Source organism: Ascidia mentula, chromosome 8 (genome assembly GCF_947561715.1).
Source record: "Ascidia mentula chromosome 8, kaAscMent1.1, whole genome shotgun sequence".
NCBI classification, from domain to species: domain Eukaryota; kingdom Metazoa; phylum Chordata; class Ascidiacea; order Phlebobranchia; family Ascidiidae; genus Ascidia; species Ascidia mentula.
Genome location: NC_138573.1, coordinates 14,699,349 through 14,722,036, shown reverse-complemented (window position 1 = coordinate 14,722,036; position 22,688 = coordinate 14,699,349). Strand labels below are relative to the sequence as shown.

General features: G+C 37.4%; 3 protein-coding genes and 2 pseudogenes across 4 annotated transcripts; 2 read left to right on the top strand and 3 right to left on the bottom strand.

Annotated features, from left to right (window-relative positions):
- Nucleotides 1-1,201: 1,201 nt before the first annotated feature.
- LOC145912289 (retinoschisin-like) lies at nt 1,202-2,023 on the bottom strand. The gene is made up of 2 exons (XM_082999713.1): nt 1,712-2,023; nt 1,202-1,431 (listed from the first exon to the last, which is right to left on the bottom strand). The coding sequence occupies exons 1-2, from the start codon at nt 1,892-1,894 to the stop codon at nt 1,294-1,296; spliced, it is 321 nt and encodes a 106-aa protein (XP_082855839.1). The 5' UTR covers nt 1,895-2,023; the 3' UTR covers nt 1,202-1,293.
- A 9,791-nt stretch (nt 2,024-11,814) lies between these two features.
- On the top strand, nt 11,815-16,117 carry LOC145911416 (uncharacterized). The gene is made up of 11 exons (XM_082998738.1): nt 11,815-12,439; nt 12,498-12,617; nt 12,679-12,834; nt 13,040-13,084; nt 13,198-13,278; nt 13,383-13,512; nt 13,637-13,809; nt 13,884-13,955; nt 14,019-14,165; nt 14,710-14,772; nt 14,826-16,117. Exons 1-11 carry the CDS (start codon nt 12,245-12,247, stop codon nt 15,294-15,296), a joined length of 1,653 nt encoding a protein of 550 aa, XP_082854864.1. The 5' UTR covers nt 11,815-12,244; the 3' UTR covers nt 15,297-16,117.
- Nucleotides 16,118-16,701: 584 nt separating this feature from the next.
- Nucleotides 16,702-18,796, bottom strand: LOC145911079 (tRNA-uridine aminocarboxypropyltransferase 1-like; annotated as a pseudogene). The gene is made up of 6 exons (XR_014403226.1): nt 18,501-18,796; nt 18,045-18,182; nt 17,543-17,661; nt 17,412-17,489; nt 17,162-17,274; nt 16,702-16,952 (listed from the first exon to the last, which is right to left on the bottom strand). The product of XR_014403226.1 is annotated as a tRNA-uridine aminocarboxypropyltransferase 1-like (transcript).
- Nucleotides 18,797-18,819: 23 nt separating this feature from the next.
- LOC145911080 (transcription and mRNA export factor ENY2-like) lies at nt 18,820-19,237 on the bottom strand (annotated as a pseudogene).
- A 1,527-nt stretch (nt 19,238-20,764) lies between these two features.
- On the top strand, nt 20,765-22,206 carry LOC145912058 (carbohydrate sulfotransferase 11-like). The gene is made up of 4 exons (XM_082999479.1): nt 20,765-20,781; nt 21,110-21,247; nt 21,562-21,710; nt 21,890-22,206. Exons 1-4 carry the CDS (start codon nt 20,765-20,767, stop codon nt 22,204-22,206), a joined length of 621 nt encoding a protein of 206 aa, XP_082855605.1.
- Nucleotides 22,207-22,688: the final 482 nt, after the last annotated feature.

Here is a 22,688-nt window from a genome sequence, read left to right as displayed (position 1 = left end):
ACTCCACTTTTAGACGACGCGTCGGTTAGTTTTAGACGTTGCTCGCCTCTAACTAATCCAATTAATCTACACAAAGATAAATCAGTCATTACTAGGAAGTAATTTACTACAAGGCGGGATCGCCCCACTTCGCAGGCCCTTTATATTTGGCGATCACAGCTCTAATATTCTGATCATAAGGTTCACAGGCTTCGCAGCCAAGACATTGTAGCCAAGCTGGATCAGCCATTTTTCCCGACAAGTCGGAGCGAGATCCGAAAGGTGAGGTTTGAACTCACGACCCTGGGCTAACCAGGCCCAACGCTCTACCAACTGAGTTGCAGGAGCTCAGTGGCTTCACGGGGTATATTGTGGCCAAGGTACACTGGTGCGCTTGCGCACAACTTGTCAGGCGACCTGTGATCGCCATATTAGAGCTGTGATCGCCAAATATAAAGGGTCTGCGCAGTGGGGCAATCCCGCCTTGCTATGCGTAAGCATGGCATTACTTCTGGATTGTCTGATTACGGTGATGGAGATCCTCTACGCATGTGAAGGTCGTCTGACAAGTTGTGCGCAAGCGCACCAGTGTACCTTGGCCACAATACACCCCGTGAAGCCACCGAGCTCCTGTAGCTCAGTTGGTAGAGCGTTGGGCCTGGTTAGCCCAGGGTCGTGAGTTCAAACCTCACCGGGAACTTGATTTTTTAGATCTCGCTCCGACTTGTCGGGAAAAGTGGCTGATCCAGCTTGGCTGCAATGCCTTGGCTGCGAAGCCTGTGAACCTTATGATCATTACTAGGACTGACCTATTGCACAATCATCTCATCCAACACACTACTTTAGCGAGCGTATATATTTCAGCTATAATTTGATATAATTTATACACACGGCATCATCAGTAGTCTAAAAACATGAAACAAGAGCAAACATTGGAATTGAAATCGAACGCATACTTTTTGAAAGACTCACGATACCAAGACCAAGATTAATCGATGTTGTCAGTGGGAGATGTATGCTTTACATGTAAACATTTCTATTTAGAGGTGAATAATAAACGTAAACAGTTTTCATGCGAAAGAATGATTGCAATCCAATAAGCGTGTTGTGAAGTAAGGTATTGAGACAAACGGATAATAATTTACCCTGACAACATGCGCTTGGGTTGCACAGATAGGCAAACATATAGAAACATTTTAAATCATGTAAATGGTTACTGGCTATTTCTAACATTTGCGAATTATTAAAAATTATATATTGTTTTGGTAAATTAAAATAACATAGGTTTAGAAATAGCCCATCATAGTGATAAAATCAACATGTCAGGTATTCATGCCTCACGCAAACGTGGCTGTGCCATAGAACAGGCAACACACGAAGTTTTACAGCTTCGATGGGTATTTCAAACATGTTGGTGACTTTTGTATTCCTGTCATTGTTGCCATGAAATTCCTGAAGGAAACATTTCAATAAAAAAAGTGCAAATACGAAAACGTTAAGCGTCCAAGAAACTTGTTGCAATTCATTGTGTGATTACACTTGCACATCAAATAAACAGGAGTAACATTGCAGCGGTTCACAAACGTTTTTCGAACTCGTTCACCGCAAAATCTCGAAATATTTTTTTCTTCTAAGTGGTAAGGGCTGCTTAGTGGGCTTATCATTCGAATTTACAGTTGCCGAGGGTTAAGCCAACAAAGAAAAATTAAGCAAATAGTACAATTATTCCTACCATCACTTGACTATCACTGCCTGTCACATATTTCCAGTGTGGATCGTTGGGTGCGTTAAATGACACCTTAAATTTTGTTGTCCAGCAGCTCCAGTCGTTTCGTCCCTGCGTTACGATCCCAGTGATGTTAGTCAGAGATTCCAAATCAACTTGAATCCATTCGCCAATTCTTTCTGTAAACATTTATACAGCAAATAGTTGCGTGGTAAATGTCATGTGCAGACCACAAGAGCTTTAAATGTTACAGGTAAGAATCCCAGCTTCATGGACAAGACCGGTGGAACAAAAATAAGACGACGCGGTAATTACGCTGTCTTTGATTGGTTTCGAAGTGGTTGTCAGACATACTAGGTTGTCGTCAAAGTATTGCCTACTGTATAGAGCCACCTGTTTTTTAAAAAGGGAAAAAATGGTCATTACAAGTGGACCGCGAGCTTTAAAATGTTGTGAAAGTGATTTAGCCAACGTGACAAAGCCACGATTAAACGTTGCAACGGCGTCGCAACACAACGCTCTATAGTTATTTCCACGGCAGGTGATTTCATAAAGATTTCTCCATCTGCACGACTCCAATCATATGAACAAAAGCGAGGGAGCAAACGGTTGGATTTAAGCAATGTCACGTACCTACTCCCGCAATATGTGCAACAAGCCTACACACCGAGTTTTTTTGGTTCATTGTCATGCAGGTCTGCAAAGCGCATTTTGGTAATGTGAAGTAAAATAACACAGGTTTGGAAAAAGCCCATCATTGTGACAAAATCAACAAGTCAGGTATTCATGCCTCAAGTTATATTTAACGACAATGGGACGGAGATATATTTACCGCGTCGGGGTTACCCACACTGTTTTTATAGCGAATCACTTTCTGGATCAGTCATTAAAATTGGATCACACAATTTTTGCCCAAAATGTGTTAAACTGTTAAATAGGACTCTAGAATCTCAATGGCAGCATTGTTCCAAAACTTGTTTTAGTTCCGAGCAATTAATTTGAAATGTGTATGAAATTAATTTTTCTGGTTCAAATTGAATCTTTTAGTCCAGTGTTTTTCCAAAAGTGGGTCGCGAGCCGAAGGCCGTCCGCAAAAGTTCTTTCTGATCGACCGCGAAGCAAGTTATATGCGGATAAATCGGTTGCAAAGTCCACACTTTATATGAACGCGTTCTGGGCCTAATTGGGATGGACAAAATGTTGCCTACTGTATAGAGCCACCTGTTTTTTGAAAAGGGAAAAAATGGTCATTACAAGTGGGCCGCGAGATAAAAAAGGTTGGGAAACTGATTTAGCCAACGTGACAAAGCCACGATTAAACGTTGCAACGGCGTCGCAACACAACGCTCTACAGTTATTTCCACGGCAGGTGGTTTTATAAAGATTTCTCCAGGTGCACGACTCTAATCAAATGAACAAAAGCGAGGGAGCAGACGGTTGGATTTAAGCAATGTCACGTACCTACTCCCACAATATGTGCAACAAGCCTAAACTACACACCGAGGTTTTTTGGTTCATTGTCATGCAGGTCCTCCTAAACAATATTTAAAAAATTATTATATTTCACAGATAGGCCTAATATTTCTTCTCGAGAAGTAACATAAAAAAACATTTCAATTATGTAAACACAAGGATCTTTGGCTATTTCTAACATTTGAGATTTATTTGCTTGGTGGTTGCATAATTGCGAAATTAGGCTTTTAAGTGCGTTTCAGATAAAAAGGTTTAAAAAATCTGACATGCAAAGCGCATTTTGGTAATGTGAAGTAAAATAACATAGGTTTGGAAATAGCCCATCATTTAAACAAAATCAACAAGTCAGGTATTCATGCCTCAAGTTTTATTTAACGACAATGGGACGGAGATATATTTACCGCGTCGGGGTTAGCCACACCATTTTTATAGCGAATCACTACCTGGATCAGTCATCTAATTGGATCACACAATTTTTGCCCAAAATGTGTTAAACTATTAAATAGCACTGCAGAATCTCAATGGCAGTATTATTGTTCCAAACCTGGTTTTACTTTCGAACACTTGATTGGAAATGTGTATGAAATTTAGTTTCCTGGTTCAAACTGAATCTTTTAGTCGAGTGTTTAACCACAAGTTGGTCGCGACCCGAAGGTCGTCTGCAAAGTTTTTTTCTGATTAACCGCAAAGCAATTTATTTGTGGATAAATCGTTTGCAAAGTTTACACATTATATGAACGTGTTACGAGTCTAATTGGAATGGACAAAGTATTGCCTATTGTATAAAGCCACCTGTTTTTTTGAAAAGGGAAAAATATAGTCATTACAAGTGGACCGCGAGCTTTAAAAACTTGGGAAACTGATTTAGCCAACGTGACAAAGCCACGATTGGACGTGGCAACGGCGTCGCAACACAACGCTCTATAGTTATTTCCACGGCAGGTGATTTTATAAAGATTTCTCCAGCTGCACGACTCCAATCAAATGAACAAAAGCGAGGGAGAAGACGGTTGGATTTAAGCAATGTCACGTACCTACTCCCACAATATGTGCAACAAGCCTTCACACCGAGTTTTTTTGGTTCATTGTCATGCAGGTTTTCCTGAACAATATTTAAAAAAAATTATATTTCACAGTTAGGCCCGAGAAGCAACATAAAAAAACATTTCAATTATGTAAACACAAGGATCTTTGGCTATTTCTAACATTTGAGATTTATTTGCTTGGTGGTTGCATAATTGCGAAATTAGGCTTTTATGCGCGTTTCAGAAAAAAGGTTCAAAAAATCTGACATGCAAAGCGCATTTTGGTAATGTGAAGTAAAATAACATAGGTTTGGAAATAGCCCATCATTTAAACAAAATCAACAAGTCAGGTATTCATGCCTCAAGTTATATTTAACGACAATGGGACGGAGATATATTTACCGCGTCGGGGTTACCCACACTATTTTTATAGCGAATCACTACCTGGATCAGTCATCAAAATTGGATCACACAATTTTTGCCCAAAATGTGTTAAACTGTTAAATGGGACTCTAGAATCTCAATGGCAGCATTGTTCCAAAACTTGTTTTAGTTCCGAGCAATTAATTTGAAATGTGTATGAAATTAAATTTTCTGGTTCAAATTAAATCTTTTAGTCGAGTGTTTTACCACGAGTGGGTCGCGAGCCGAAGGTCGTCCGCAAAAGTTCTTTCTGATCGACCGCGAAGCAAGTCATATGCGGATAAATCGGTTGCAAAGTCCACACTTTATATGAACGCGTTCTGGGCCTAATTGGGATGGACAAAATGTTGCCTACTGTATAGAGCCACCTGTTTTTTGAAAAGGGAAAAAATGGTCATTACAAGTGGGCCGCGAGATAAAAAAGGTTGGGAAACTTATTTAGCCAACGTGACAAAGCCACGATTAAACGTTGCAACAGCGTCGCAACACTACGCTCTATAGTTATTTCCACGGCAGGTGGTTTTATAAAAATTTCTCCAGGTGCACGAATCCAATCAAATGAACAAAAGCGAGGGAGCAGACGGTTGGATTTAAGCAATGTCACGTACCTACTCCCACAATATGTGCAACAAGCCTAAACTACACACCGAGGTTTTTTGGTTCATTGTCATGCAGGTCCTCCTAAACAATATTTAAAAAATTATTATATTTCACAGGTAGGCCTAATATTTCTTCTCGAGAAGCAACATAAAAAACATTTCAATTATGTAAACACAAGGATCTTTGGCTATTTCTAACATTTGAGATTTATTTGCTTGGTGGTTGCATAATTGCGAAATTAGGCTTTTAAGTGCGTTTCAGAAAAAAAGGTTCAAAAAATCTGACATGCAAAGCGCATTTTGGTAATGTGAAGTAAAATAACATAGGTTTGGAAATAGCGCATCATTTAAACAAAATCAACAAGTCAGGTATTCATGCCTCAAGTTATATTTAACGACAATGGGACGGAGATATATTTACCGCGTCGGGGTTACCCACACTATTTTTATAGCGAATCACTTTCTGGATCAGTCATCAAAATTGGATCACACAATTTTTGCCCAAAATGTGTTAAACTGTTAAATAGGACTCTAGAATCTCAATGGCAGCATTGTTCCAAAACTTGTTTTAGTTCCGAGCAATTAATTTGAAATGTGTATGAAATTTAGTTTTCTGGTTCAAATTGAATCTTTTAGTCGAGCGTTTAACCACAAGTTGGTCACGACCGGAAGGTCGTCTGCAATGTTTTTTTCTGATTAACCGCAAAGCAATTTATTTGTGGTTAAATCGTTTGCAAAGTTTACACATTATATGAACGTGTTACGAGTCTAATTGGAATGGACAAAGTATTGCCTATTGTATAAAGCCACCTGTTTTTTTAAAAAGGGAAAAATATAGTCATTACAAGTGGACCGCGAGCTTTAAAAACTTGGGAAACTGATTTAGCCAACGTGACAAAGCCACGATTGGACGTGGCAACGGCGTCGCTGCACAACGCTCTATAGTTATTTCCACGGCAGGTGATTTTATAAAGATTTCTCCAGGTGCACGACTCCAATCAAATGAACCAAAGCGAGGGAGCAGACGGTTGGATTGAAGCAATGTCACGTACCTACTCCCACAATATGTGCAACAAGCCTAAACTACACACCGAGGTTTTTTGGTTCATTGTCATGCAGGTCCTCCTAAACAATATTTAAAAAATTATTATATTTCACAGATAGGCCTAATATTTCTTCTCGAGAAGCAACATAAAAAACATTTCAATTATGTAAACACAAGGATCTTTGGCTATTTCTAACATTTGAGATTTATTTGCTTGGTGGTTGCATAATTGCGAAATTAGGCTTTTAAGTGCGTTTCAGAAAAAAAGGTTCAAAAAATCTGACATGCAAAGCGCATTTTGGTAATGTGAAGTAAAATAACATAGGTTTGGAAATAGCGCATCATTTAAACAAAATCAACAAGTCAGGTATTCATGCCTCAAGTTATATTTAACGACAATGGGACGGAGATATATTTACCGCGTCGGGGTTACCCACACTATTTTTATAGCGAATCACTTTCTGGATCAGTCATCAAAATTGGATCACACAATTTTTGCCCAAAATGTGTTAAACTGTTAAATAGGACTCTAGAATCTCAATGGCAGCATTGTTCCAAAACTTGTTTTAGTTCCGAGCAATTAATTTGAAATGTGTATGAAATTTAGTTTTCTGGTTCAAATTGAATCTTTTAGTCGAGCGTTTAACCACAAGTTGGTCACGACCGGAAGGTCGTCTGCAATGTTTTTTTCTGATTAACCGCAAAGCAATTTATTTGTGGTTAAATCGTTTGCAAAGTTTACACATTATATGAACGTGTTACGAGTCTAATTGGAATGGACAAAGTATTGCCTATTGTATAAAGCCACCTGTTTTTTTAAAAAGGGAAAAATATAGTCATTACAAGTGGACCGCGAGCTTTAAAAACTTGGGAAACTGATTTAGCCAACGTGACAAAGCCACGATTGGACGTGGCAACGGCGTCGCTGCACAACGCTCTATAGTTATTTCCACGGCAGGTGATTTTATAAAGATTTCTCCAGGTGCACGACTCCAATCAAATGAACCAAAGCGAGGGAGCAGACGGTTGGATTGAAGCAATGTCACGTACCTACTCCCACAATATGTGCAACAAGCCTAAACTACACACCGAGGTTTTTTGGTTCATTGTCATGCAGGTCCTCCTAAACAATATTTAAAAAATTATTATATTTCACAGATAGGCCTAATATTTCTTCTCGAGAAGCAACATAAAAAACATTTCAATTATGTAAACACAAGGATCTTTGGCTATTTCTAACATTTGAGATTTATTTGCTTGGTGGTTGCATAATTGCGAAATTAGGCTTTTAAGTGCGTTTCAGAAAAAAAGGTTCAAAAAATCTGACATGCAAAGCGCATTTTGGTAATGTGAAGTAAAATAACATAGGTTTGGAAATAGCGCATCATTTAAACAAAATCAACAAGTCAGGTATTCATGCCTCAAGTTATATTTAACGACAATGGGACGGAGATATATTTACCGCGTCGGGGTTACCCACACTATTTTTATAGCGAATCACTTTCTGGATCAGTCATCAAAATTGGATCACACAATATTTGCCCAAAATGTGTTAAACTGTTAAATAGGACTCTAGAATCTCAATGGCAGCATTGTTGTTCCAAAACTTGTTTTAGTTCCGAGCAATTAATTTGAAATGTGTATGAAATTTAGTTTTCTGGTTCAAATTGAATCTTTTAGTCGAGTGTTTAACCACAAGTTGGTCACGACCGGAAGGTCGTCTGCAATGTTTTTTTCTGATTAACCGCAAAGCAATTTATTTGTGGTTAAATCGTTTGCAAAGTTTACACATTATATGAACGTGTTACGAGTCTAATTGGAATGGACAAAGTATTGCCTATTGTATAAAGCCACCTGTTTTTTTAAAAAGGGAAAAATATAGTCATTACAAGTGGACCGCGAGCTTTAAAAACTTGGGAAACTGATTTAGCCAACGTGACAAAGCCACGATTGGACGTGGCAACGGCGTCGCTGCACAACGCTCTATAGTTATTTCCACGGCAGGTGGTTTTATAAAGATTTCTCCAGGTGCACGAATCCAATCAAATGAACCAAAGCGAAGGAGCAGACGGTTGGATTTAAGCAATGTCACGTACCTACTCCCACAATATGTGCAACAAGCCTAAACTACACACCGAGGTTTTTTGGTTCATTGTCATGCAGGTCCTCCTAAACAATATTTAAAAAATTATTATATTTCACAGATAGGCCTAATATTTCTTCTCGAGAAGCAACATAAAAAACATTTCAATTATGTAAACACAAGGATCTTTGGCTATTTCTAACATTTGAGATTTATTTGCTTGGTGGTTGTATAATTGCGAAATTAGGCTTTTAAGTGCGTTTCAGAAAAAAAGGTTCAAAAAATCTGACATGCAAAGCGCATTTTGGTAATGTGAAGTAAAATAACATAGGTTTGGAAATAGCGCATCATTTAAACAAAATCAACAAGTCAGGTATTCATGCCTCAAGTTATATTTAACGACAATGGGACGGAGATATATTTACCGCGTCGGGGTTACCCACACTATTTTTATAGCGAATCACTTTCTGGATCAGTCATCAAAATTGGATCACACAATTTTTGCCCAAAATGTGTTAAACTGTTAAATAGGACTCTAGAATCTCAATGGCAGCATTGTTCCAAAACTTGTTTTAGTTCCGAGCAATTAATTTGAAATGTGTATGAAATTTAGTTTTCTGGTTCAAATTGAATCTTTTAGTCGAGTGTTTAACCACAAGTTGGTCACGACCGGAAGGTCGTCTGCAATGTTTTTTTCTGATTAACCGCAAAGCAATTTATTTGTGGTTAAATCGTTTGCAAAGTTTACACATTATATGAACGTGTTACGAGTCTAATTGGAATGGACAAAGTATTGCCTATTGTATAAAGCCACCTGTTTTTTTAAAAGGGAAAAAATGGTCATTACAAGTGGGCCGCGAGATAAAAAAGGTTGGGAAACTTATTTTGCCAACGTGACAAAGCCACGATTAAACGTTGCAACGGCGTCGCAACACTACGCTCTATAGTTATTTCCACGGCAGGTGATTTTATAAAGATTTCTCCAGGTGCACGAATCCAATCAAATGAACCAAAGCGAGGGAGCAGACGGTTGGATTTAAGCAATGTCACGTACCTACTCCCACAATATGTGCAACAAGCCTAAACTACACACCGAGGTTTTTTGGTTCATTGTCATGCAGGTCCTCCTAAACAATATTTAAAAAATTATTATATTTCACAGATAGGCCTAATATTTCTTCTCGAGAAGCAACATAAAAAACATTTCTATTATGTAAACACAAGGATCTTTGGCTATTTCTAACATTTGAGATTTATTTGCTTGGTGGTTGCATAATTGCGAAATTAGGCTTTTAAGTGCGTTTCAGAAAAAAAGGTTCAAAAAATCTGACATGCAAAGCGCATTTTGGTAATGTGAAGTAAAATAACATAGGTTTGGAAATAGCGCATCATTTAAACAAAATCAACAAGTCAGGTATTCATGCCTCAAGTTATATTTAACGACAATGGTACGGAGATATATTTACCGCGTCGGGGTTACCCACACTATTTTTATAGCGAATCACTTTCTGGATCAGTCATCAAAATTGGATCACACAATTTTTGCCCAAAATGTGTTAAACTGTTAAACAGGACTCTAGAATCTCAATGGCAGCATTGTTCCAAAACTTGTTTTAGTTCCGAGCAATTAATTTGAAATGTGTATGAAATTTAGTTTTCTGGTTCAAATTGTATCTTTTAGTCGAGTGTTTAACCACAAGTTGGTCACGACCGGAAGGTCGTCTGCAATGTTTTTTTTCTGATTAACCGCAAAGCAATTTATTTGTGGATAAATCGTTTGCAAAGTTTACACATTATATGAACGTGTTACGAGTCTAATTGGAATGGACAAAGTATTGCCTATTGTATAAAGCCACCTGTTTTTTTAAAAAGGGAAAAATATAGTCATTACAAGTGGACCGCGAGCTTTAAAAACTTGGGGAACTGATTTAGCCAACGTGACAAAGCCACGATTGGACGTGGCAACCGCGTCGCTGCACAACGCTCTATAGTTATTTCCACGGCAGGTGATTTTATAAAGATTTCTCCAGGTGCACGACTCCAATCAAATGAACCAAAGCGAGGGAGCAGACGGTTGGATTGAAGCAATGTCACGTACCTACTCCCACAATATGTGCAACAAGCCTAAACTACACACCGAGGTTTTTTTGGTTCATTGTCATGCAGGTCCTCCTAAACAATATTAAAAAATGCATTTCCTTGCTTTATCCAGACACAATTTTAAAAAACAAGACAAACAAAGTAGGTCACGCAACATCTGACATATGAGCTGTCAACAAAAAACACAGTTAATAGTTAGTTGATTGATGAATGCTAATGACCGCTGATATTTTACAGCAGGACTAACTACGTCAGGTCAGGAAGGCCAATCAAACAAATTTAAAAACATGAACCTTTAACTGGCAATATTTAAAGTCATTAATGCCCAAAAGGCATATAAAATTTGTTTTTACTGACGTTGTATTTTCTATTTTCCAGGCAAATTGTCACTTTGTTGCTGACGTTGAAAGGCATATTGCTAACTCAACTAAAAAATATCTTTTGATGGCAAAAACTATTTATTGTGATCGACATTGTGGTCGTATTTCAGCAGGACTTCCCTAGCTTATATAGTACAATGTCAAGCGGAATTACATGCAAAAACACACAGAAGCGATAAAACTGCGTCAAATGTATAGTAAAATAACATTAAAGTATCTTCATCGCGACCAATTTCCCAAAAATGTATTTGAACAATAATGAAATTAAAAGATTGGTAAGTAAGTATTTTATACAAATGAGTTGTAACGCCTCATTTACGTGGCTGTTCTAATAAAATTTTATATCTTTTGTCTTTTGAAGAAATAAGCCTCTAATTTATGTCAGCAGATTTTTACTTGGCAGGCCTAGGGCAAAACTTTGTAGAAAAAAATCTTTAGATACCATTTGCAGTTTTAAAACCACTTGTTTAAAATCTAATCTCACAGTGGTAAAACATTGTCGCATATATCTAAAATAGTCATCACAAGTGGACCGTGAGAAGAAAAAGGTTGAGAAACTGATTTAACCAATTTCGCGAAGTCACGAGTGAACGTCGCAACGGCGTCGCTATATACAACGCTGTAGACATTTTCATGTCAGGTGATGTTATAAAGGTCTCTACAGCTGCACGACAAAGACCCTTGACTTCAAACGGTTAAATTCAGCGAGAAGTTATTACCATTGAGGAAGTAAAAAGAGTTAGACGCATGTGAGAGCTTGGCGCAAGGAGGCATAGTTAATATTTGGCAAAAGTTAGCGTTTTATATTGCGTTAAAGTTGTCATTCAATAAGTGTGCAAAATTATTTTTACAAAAAATGTTTTCAGCGATGAAAATTTATGAACAAGAGTTATAAGAAGCATTAGTATTATATTCAAACATAAATATGCCAATAATTTTGGTGTCGCTTTAAAGAGAATAAATTCTCGATGGTATTTCCTGATTGTGAAGACAGATTGTATTTCAACGTTATTAAAAGTTTAACAAGGGCAATCGACAAAAAAACAAACGCGGCTACGTACAAAATTTGCAGTAAAGTACAAAGAACCGTCATGTACGCATTAAACGCCAAACGCATAGATGGGGTAATTGACCTACAAGTTAAATGCACACATAAATTCTATTCCATTCCATACACAATAGGGGCTGTGTTGTTGTATGTTAATTACTTTGTTGTTACAAGCTGCAAATATTTACAGATCCTAAAAATTCCGCTAGCTTCTCTATAAACGTTCCTGACAAAACAACTGGTTTATTACAGAGAACTGTTGCAATACTCGTATGGTTAAAAGCAACTTTCTGTATGCGACGTTGCCACACGTTATTAGGCACATAGGTCACAGTTATTAGGCGCATAGGACAGTTGTTCACCATGACATCATTAGCACTCATGGACGAAAATCTACAATTTCAATTAGAAAAAGTTAAAACCGTTATCGACAACGAGGAATTACAAGATGTACCTATTGTAATTGTATCTATTAGCGGGCCAGCCAGAACTGGCAAGTCGTATCTATTAAACTTGTTTTGGCACCTCCTGCAAAGTCATGTGACAAACCCAGATGAAGTAAGTATGACATCGAACCGTAATTATAAAACAACGAAAACGATTTCTATGTAATTAGACAGACAATAATGATGTTGAAATCGAACAAGTGTTTGAGTCAAAAAAACAATTGGAGAATGTGACAAGGGGAATTTCTTTGACTACAAAACCTGTTTACCTGGAAACACCTAGTGCAAAGGTATTGCACAAGAAATAATGGTTGCTTTACTGGAAAAATTCCTAAACGAATTTTATTTTAGATTGCGGTATTTCTGATGGACGTTCAAGGTCTTGAATCAGGAGATCCTAACGAGACCAAGGAAGCTGACATTTTTACCATCAGCTCCACACTCAGCTTCATCCAAATTATCAACTTGAAAGAGCAAATGAAGTGGAAAGACTTGGACAAATACGCGGTATGTTGATATAAGCAAGCTGTTTACGTGACTAAACGAGTATATTACTTTAAAGAAATGCGAGACCTTATATTCAATGTTTGTTATTTACTTTCATATGCATAGACTAAACTTTTCTCATTAATTTTGTTATGCGCTAAATGCGGAGGCATCTTTTATCATTGACAACGGGCACAAAATTACAGAAACAAATGTTTTTTAACAGGGTTTGTCATTTCTTCAAGAAGAAATCAGCATGATTAGAGAAAGGGTAAGGATACCATTATAGGAGACGGGTTTTCTGAGAAGTTAATTAGGCATTGTTTATGTTTTTTACTGGTTCATGTTCTGTACCTCAACGACAAAGGAGTTTGCTTGTTTCAGAAACTGCTTGCAGTGATCAGGGATTGGGATTTTGCAGATCAACATGAATATGGATTTTCTGGTGGTCTAGATTACTATGAGGTGAGAAAGTTTTAAAATTTGGGCGGACAATTGGCAACATTGGTCAATGCGCCCGACATTTTTGCATTTTACATCGCAACAACGAAGTGCATTGTTCATTCAAGCGTGTAAAAGGAGAGGCGGGATTTACTGAACTTTTTCAAAGCTTGGAAACTTCGTTCCAATCACACAAATGTTTTCTCATGCCTTATCCAGGCAAAAAAGTGAAACGAAACGACTCCAAATTTATGAAAGGTTTGCTTACAAAATTTTTTGAAAATTGAAATTGAAGTGTGTTTGTGTTCATTTGACCTACAGTTAGCAAGCGATGATATCTATTTGTAATTACAATTTTATCAAGCAAAACAAATATTTCCAGACATAAAAAATGAAGCCAAAGATAAAATGATGGAGCTGCACAAAGACATTTTTTCGAAAGAAAACTTAGAGTTTGCTTCCACTGCGGCACCAAAAGGGAAAGATCTTATTACCATGGCAAAGGAACTTGCTAAAAATATTGGAAACGCGGAAACATTGAAAACAGCGTTCATGGTAAATTTACATTCAGGGCAAATTAACTATATATTGCGCTAAAGAAACATTGCAATAACATTGATATTTTTCAGGGAATTCACCAACACCAAATGGAAAATCTTGTCACTTCTTGTTTAAGTAACTACACGGACATCATGGACCAAGTAACTGATTCGCGCCTAAAGCGAAAACAGTAGTATAAATATGACAGAAATCATTTATTTTAGTTTGATGAACTTGAAGAGGATGAATTCGAAAGAAAACACGAAAGTACGAAAAATGACGTGCTTGAGTCGTGTCATGAAAGAGCCCGAGGTCGTCAAATAGATCACTACCTGCCAAATTTAAAGAATAAGATCGAAAGAGAATATCAGGTGACCGAACACACACATGGCAGTAAAGTACACAACTAAAGTAATCTTGGTTCGGTTTGATGGACAAATTCATAGTGATAGGCAAAGTTCCTGAGTATTCAAAGATTTTTTTAGAACCAATCGTTATGGTATACAATAGATTTGATAGAATATCGGTAACAGCATAAACTCATAATCAGCTTTGTAACCAAAACCGAGTGAATGAAGTTCACTGGCATACCAAAAAGAGTTTCCACTTATTTTGAAACTGAGGTAAACCATACAACAAAAGAGTGAATATCGGGACGTTTTACGCCACAACGTGCCTATGACTGGATAATCTTGGTTGTGGAGTTTTTTTTACGTACTGGCGAAATTTATTGTCCGCCACAATTTCAGAAACTCATGTGCCATCATGATAATTGCACAAAAGTCATTTTTTTGTGTTTAGAAGAAACTCAGTTACTGCCCTACCCCAAATGGACATTTAACAGTAGATTTTAATACAATTATTAAACATTTGAAGAAATCTTTGACAAAAAAAGATTTTCTGTTCATTTTGCAGTTACGCAAAGCTAACATCTTAGTGAATGATTTGACAAAACAATGGGGAAAAAAAATTGAAAAGGTAAAATGTATAGTGTGCTTCAAATAAATGTTTTCTAAGAAACATTTTTATAGGAAGAAAATTTAAATTTGGAGCAACTTGAAACAAATTTTGAGAAAGAAGGCATACGTTACAGAACAACAATTTATGACAAAATCACTGATGCAAAAGCCCGGAAAAAAGCTATCCTCGGAATTGAGTGTGCACTGCGCAAAATTGTCAACGGGGATTTCATAAAACATGGTGCGGGCTTTTTAGTGATTAGCCTCGCAACTGTATCTGGTTTGGTTGGAGAGTCTTTGAGAAATGTTCGTGCCGGAGTCAAAATAGGCATTGCTTTAGGTCGTTCCACAACTGAGGCTGGTCGTTCTGTGATTGATTACCTTAAAAATAATAAGTGGAACCTTGCACAAGCGTGGGAAGCTATAAAGAATAGTCAAAAGACATTTGGCGAAAGAATAATCGAAACACTAGCGTCCCTACTAGAAAAGATGAAGTTGTTTTTCAAAATGTTCTTCATGCAGAGTAGATTATTGTCAGGTTAACTGCTAGAAACATAAAGGCTGTGGCTAATTTTCTGTTTTTTTCGGCATTGTTTGCATAAAAAGCATCATCAGTGCGTCAATGGATGATATTTCTTTGTATAATTAACGAATCTTGTATTTTTTTTACTTCTACAGCATGTAACTCTTTCGTCTCCATACATTGTAGAGCAGGGTTTTTACCGCAAATGTCGTGTTCAAAATGTGCTTCGCGATCTGTAGCGCCATTAATTCCGCTTTTGTGTTGCTATTATCCAGGTTCTTGCACAAAGCGACTTGACACGAAAATATGCTTGCAAAAAGTTGTAACCATAAATGTACATATTTATTCAGAATAAAAATACTGTAAGCAACAACTGCAGTTTTCAGTGCAGTAACGGGTTCATTAGACTCGGGTCCGAAAACCGAAATCTAGCAGTCACAGAAACCAGTGCTTGTATTGCGTAATGTTTTGCGTGTGTAACATACGTCACAGAAACCAGTGCTTGAGTTGCGTAATGCTTTGCGCGCAGCTTTGCACATGTACTGCATAATCCCATCATGTGACCCAAATGATTTAGCCATCGAATATTCTCGAGTAAAGTGATTCATTCAACATCCTGTTTATCACATAAAATGTTCTCCTATGCTTGTCACATCACACCTATGTTCTTGTATTATATTACTTCAAGCGCCTCATGATATCACGTGACATTATTGACCAATCAGCTCTCATAATGGAGAGCGTTAAAGAGCCCAGTTTAGACCGGGAAATGCATCCTATTTGCTGGCATCCTATCAACGTTGTATTGAAAGTTGTAATGTACCGTCGTAATGAAGAAGATAACAGAAATGAATACAATTATTCGGGAAGAGATTTTGGTTCTGGTTGCTTTATAGAACGGGGCAGAAGCAGGTTTAACCATCAAAGAGACTCAATAAGCGCTCAGGCCATCGAGACCCTGTTAAATATCTCTGAGACCCTTAGAGTTATTTACACAGTTATGAGGGACGTTTGAAACCTTGATATTTATAGCCTGTATGCACCGGAGGTCTTGTAGTATAAAATCCCATAATTCCAACTCGGAAATCCAGTAATACATTCCTCCTATCTGTATTACTTAGTTTTAATGTGGGAAATGGCCTTAATGTATATCAAAATGTATTAGGGAAGTCTTCCTGGTACTATCCACCTTTTTCGAGTGGAAATACGACAGTTTTGGTGCAACAATGTAGAGTCAAACAACCTTTTTAGTCATCTAGTCGATTGCTGCTGGATGCTGTTAAAAAGCGTTTGAAAGGCATGAAACGAGTCGGTCGGATTTTGTAGAAAAATATTTCACAAAAATGCTCACTTCTAACTTTCTTACTTTTTTACGCGTTTGTATTAAGAGACTGAAAAATTGTTTAACAAAACCCAGGACTGTTTATTTCAAACACACAAAGAAATTCGTCAAAATCTTTTTTTCATTTCTTTGTTTTTGTGCACCATTTGATGGAAGAACACGAAAAAATACAAGAGATCGTCGTACTGCCCTTCGTAATTTCCTATAAACATATCGTGGTACTGTCTGTAAAACGAATGGATTGCCTCAATCGTTGCGAGGTGGTTGTCTGGCCTACTGTGCTGTCGCCTCCAGTAGTTTGTGGATTGTTCAGTCAGTTCGACGCATTTTACACCTAAATGAACACTAAGCATTATTACACTGGCACGATTATAATTTCACTTTGTGGAAGATTACTGTAATGCTTAAAAACAATACCCCAAACATATATTCTGATGCAACCACTAGCTTTTTGCCGCTGAGCTTTATACTGATATGCAGCACAGAGTATCCAACACAATTCCAGGACTAAACAGACATAACCTGTCATTGCCTTGTGCATACCTTTCATACGCTTGTCTGAAGAAATTCCATGTACTTGATTCCATGTACTATCAATGAGAACAATTCTCTTGAATGTGGGTTCTATGATTTTCTTATCATTGCAGTTTATGGCACTATTAAAACAACAACAGCAACTTAAGACATTCAACATAATTAACCAAAGTTTTGCATTTTAATCAAAGTTTTACATGTCACTATGAAGCTAAGATGAAGGTATCAATGCAGTGCTGAATAAAGTTCATATTCTCACCCTTTGTTGATGCACGTCTCACTTTCTTGCTTTTCACAATCACTCTCAACCTTTCTTTCCTTTCGTGGAGGGCATTCACTTAACATACAATTTAAGCTAAGTTGTGTTTTTTTTTTCCTGAATGTATTTACCCTTCATCGGAAAGTTCATCCAATGATCGTTTTCTGCCTACATTTGTGGTAGTTGACTTGCACTTGGAGTAATATTGTAGGGAGTGTGCATCCGGTCCAGGGAATACTAGAAGGACATCCTGTTTGAATTATACATTAAGATTGGTAACAAATGTATTTCTGATATACAGAAAAACATACTGATAATGGTATTTCTTCCATTGGTTTGCAAATTTGTATAAACATTTAACTTTTGAACATGTTTTTTTTTATTTGAAGGAGGGCATAAATCTGAACACATTGAAAATAAAACAACTTTTTTAACCAAATAGATCTTTAATACAAACAAAATAGCCAATACAATGGTTCGTCTTATTTTACACTGAAAATTAATGTAGAAAGCAATTGAAATGTCTGTAGCATAAGGTTCTCAACCATTGTATTGGCTATTTTGTTTGTATTAAAGATATATAAAACTGTCAGTTATGTTCCTAACCAAATAGAGTCATACTTTTTAACATACTTCATTTTTGGAATAATCGGGTATGACTGGGTAAGTATATATGTGAACATCGTCCGGTGCAATTATTGCAGCATGAACTGCTGTACTCTTCCCATCCAGCTCTTTGGGGTGTTTAATGACATCACATGGTATTGGAAGCTAAAAAGCAAGAAATAGTTGAAACACACAACAAAGTATGTATAACAATACTAAATGTTCAATAATTCCAAGCTCCTCTGGCAATAAAACTACTTGTTTGGACGAGTCCCCGTTTTTTACGCGTTACTATTTATCACCATGTTGGCATTTCACTTCACTTGTACCGATGAAGGTCTGTTGTATAACGACCGAAACATCTTCCAAACAAGTAGTTTTCTTGCCACAGGAGCTTTGAAATATTGAATAATATGTCTGGCAGCATTAACAACAAACTGTTTAAATACTAAATGTTATAACTATATACAGAGGATAACTTACCTTTATGTTCGGCATTTTTTTGCTGTCAATGTCCTCCACAAATTTGTAGCAAGTGTAGCAAAAGTACATTCGCTTTGCTTTGCATTTTGGGCAAGGGCAAGCTTTAGGTCTTGTAATGGCTTAAAATCTTTTATTTTTAAATTACTAAATGGTGTTGATTGCACATTTGCTTCCATCTTTCTGCAAAAACCTCAAAAAAGTTTTAACACGATTTTAACGCCAGTTAAAAGTTCATGCAAACAAAAAACTTTTTTAAAGAATTTCTAAACAAAACATTCAAACTGTAGAGAATTGTTTCTGATATAAGCCACAACAATTTACATGCACCATTTCAAAAACAATAACGAAAATAGTAATTTTACAAGTTAGCTTGCATGGCAAGAAATGTTCGAATTTGATGCAGCAGTTCCTTTTTGATGCTATCGGGAACAAGCTGTCTTGCGTTTGGTGTTATTTCTTGGATCAGATCGTCCACGGTTATGTGTTCTAAGCCACGCTCGCGAACAATATCTTTGCACAGGTTCTTGAGTTGGTCACGCCAGCCGCATTCAGAAAGTCTTTTTCTCAGCAACTCCTTGAGTTTTTCTCTCTCTCGGCCGTCTCGACAAGTTGTTGGTTTATCGCTGCACGCATTTGTCCGTCCCTTGACTTTTTTTCGTTATAATCAGCCATTTTGCTGTTGTTTTGTCGGACAAAATTGCGTTTGCAATGCCTTTCTTGATTAGAAGTTCAACAAATCCAAACATATCAGAAACAGAATTTTGGTTCTGTGCGGGGAATTTTTTTGATTGACCGGATGAGCGAAATGTCGATCATTAGCCAAGTGAGTAAATTATTTATCAGGCACTAATATATTGCATGTTCTCAACATAAAAGCTATACAAAAATTGCAACTATATTCTAGTGAAAAAAATTATTTCGTAAAAGTGCTTCTAGTAAAATTTGTTCATTGCAATTTCATTTGTTTGTCAAAGGTAAAACTTTTTTTGCCATTTAGTTGGCAAGATAATTGTGAGTCACACCAAACCTGCACTGATGAGACCAATTAGGTCAAAACAATGGTCCTGTCCTTATCTGCAGCTTACTCTGAAAAGCATTATTATCTCTATTGGAATAGGCCTTGCCTGGGTAAGTATTGCTTTTGACCAGAACACATGTTGCCCATGAAAAGTTCTCCTGCTTAAACCGAAAACAGATCTTCGAAACATGGCCTATCCCTAAAAGAATTATATTGTCGTAAATTCATTGTTCAAATGTATTAGAAAATGCTTGTCCCGTCATCTCAAAGCCAGTAGTTTTTTCCATATGAATATGGGCTGTGCATATTGACTGCTTTACTCAGCCTAAAACTGATTCTTACTGGTAATAGATTTGGCAGATGAACGATATCGTGAATTTATTTGGGGTGCAATTAATAAATAGGATAAGTAGCCCACACACAAAAGGAGCAACACTGAAGGAAAAGAGCGTAGCGGACCAAATGTAAACATATTTACAGTGGTCTTTGTAAAAGAAGTTAATGCCGTCGGAAATGGTGATGTGGGGTAAGCGCTTTGTAGCCACACTCGTAAAAACACATGACGTTTGTGTGATTTGGGAAATGGACAGAGGTAGAAATATTGCGACAGGCACGAAGCCGAAGGTCAAACGTCGGTCACCAGGAGCCCATCGTCCATTTGGCGCGTCCCGTATCCTGCCAGATCAGCTGATTGCAGTTTAGGTTTATATTTGTCCAAAAAGTAGCCGACGCCGGGAATGTTGTCGGGAAAACCTTTCGGAAGGTCGTCGCGCGTTCTGGCAGTAAAGTGAAAACCCGGATCGTCCTGCAGTAACCTGTGTTGCAGGATTTTGATTTTTTGATTCTGCTCCTATAGAGTTGCCCAGCCTTTATTTAAATGTGCAAAGCTACAGTATATGAGTGGATGTGAGAATAGTCTTTGGTTCAATTCTGCACTGTTTTGTCAATTTTGTGCCAGTTTTTCTTGGGTTCTGTGGTGCACTTTAAATTAACTTACTTTCGCAGAAGCTTTGCTTACGTACCCTTAAGTACCCTGATTGTTTATGTTTAACTATACCATGAACAGAACATTGTCATAACAACGAATTCTAATCATAATTGTCGATACTTGGTTAAATGCATTGATGTTTTACCTGGGCGCGTCCACAACATGGAGATACATTATCTGGTATTTGTTGGGAAAAGTTGATTCCCAAGTGAAATTAAAGGGGTTTAATATAGGTGACATCGTCCTCAACAGAGAAACATGCCTGTGCTTGGAAGGCGATTGTCTTTTCTGGATAAGCTTTAAATACACTAATCATTGTTTGTTGTAAAGGCTATAGCAAGTAATGGAACTAATATCAGTTATTTTGTTTATCAATGCCTCGATCAATGTCACCTGACCTTTAAACTCTGTAGGCCAAGATGCATTGCCTGTTTTCATAAACCTTATGTCAAATGATTTTGCCTGTATCAAGCGCTTGACAGTAATTGCAATTGGTATTGGAGTTTTCACTTGTGTCACGCAAACGAAGTGTTGCTGGTTGGGTTGATTTCGTGAGGAACAATATTTTCATTGTTTTCATTAAGAAATAATTTTGTTTTAAAGGTTGAACCGCACTGAAGCATTGAAGCGTCTACAGACCTACACTACATTTGTGGTTATGCGTCATCCCTTTTCTCGCTTGGTACCAACGTACAGCAGCAAGCTGACACCAAGAAATCCAGAGAACGTTTACAAAATGAGGTTAGGCAGACCGATTGCCATTGCGCAAGCATCTTCATATATGCATGGGATCGTCGTGACCAAAGAAACGTAAGATGGCCAATGTGGTAAACCAATTAACTTAAAAGTGCATATGTGTAAAAAAAATTATCACATTATAACAACATATAACACGATGATCGCTTTGACAACTGTTTGGTTTATCCAGATCGTCTCAAAATCCAGTTCATTTTTTTTTTAAATATTTTCTATGAAATTGTATGAACGTTCTCATGCTATATATTTGACCTTCGTGTATATGTGATTAAAACACCTCAAGCATTGTCTATTTGCAGCAATATCAGTCGTTTTGATGTGGAAAGCGAACCGAAGTTCAAAACACTCTCCAAAGGAGAAAAGTCAGATGTTCTCAAGTACATCGAAATTATCAAAAGTGGCGAAATTTCTTTCCCTCAGTTTGCCAAGTACGTTTTTTTCTCAAAAGGTAGAGGATTCTTGTTGAACCAAATAATTTAAATGATGATTGCCTCAATAAACGCAGCAAAATAATAGGCTACGTTTCGCTCTGAATACCAAGACATGTTCTTGTGCAAACTACTTCAAGTCCAATTTAATGCCACCATATTTTATTTGTATGTTGTGATAAACTTTATACACTCGCAGGTTTGTGGCAAACACACCCGGAAACCTCAGATACGTCGACATGCACTGCATGGCGCCCTCAAACATCCATCTGCAATCCTTGTGCGGTCAACTACGATTATATCATCAATTTCGAAGATCTAAATAAAGATTCGGATCGGGTTTTAGAATACTTGCAGAGGGAGGATCCAGCGGAGAAGCAGATTCGAATGAAACCACGAAAGTCGTTGATCAACAACAACAGAACCGACGAATATTTAAACATGTTGGATGCTGAAAATAAAGAGCGTCTGAGGCAGTTTTACGAACAGGACTTTGCTGTGTACAACTACACATAATTTTGAATATAGTTTGTGTCCATGACAGAGGCTTCATGTCGTATTGATGGCCTTTTGATGTGTTCCTACAGTTTAATTTCGTACCCCGTTGTTCAATATAAATGTAGCAGGAACAGATACCTTTTTGCACAAAACGCCTTGATAAATTGTGCATTCCGGATTAGGCCAACGTAAAAGTGTTACATGCGGCGTTGTCTGACTGCGGTGGTGGAGAAACCCTGGGTGTGATTTATCCGATTTTTCAATTCCCAACTCAAATATTAAATTAAACTCATTGTCGTATATGATATGATTTTGTTTTCGGTGTGATATGATTTTTTTCCTTGTATCAGACCAATAATAGAGACAATCAATTGTTTAACATAGACAAACACTACGTTCGAGGTACGTGCTAGCTCAAAACACTATAGACTCCCTGCATGCTCAATGATTCTGCATGATATGTACCATTTAAACTCCACTTTTAGACGACGCGTCGGTTA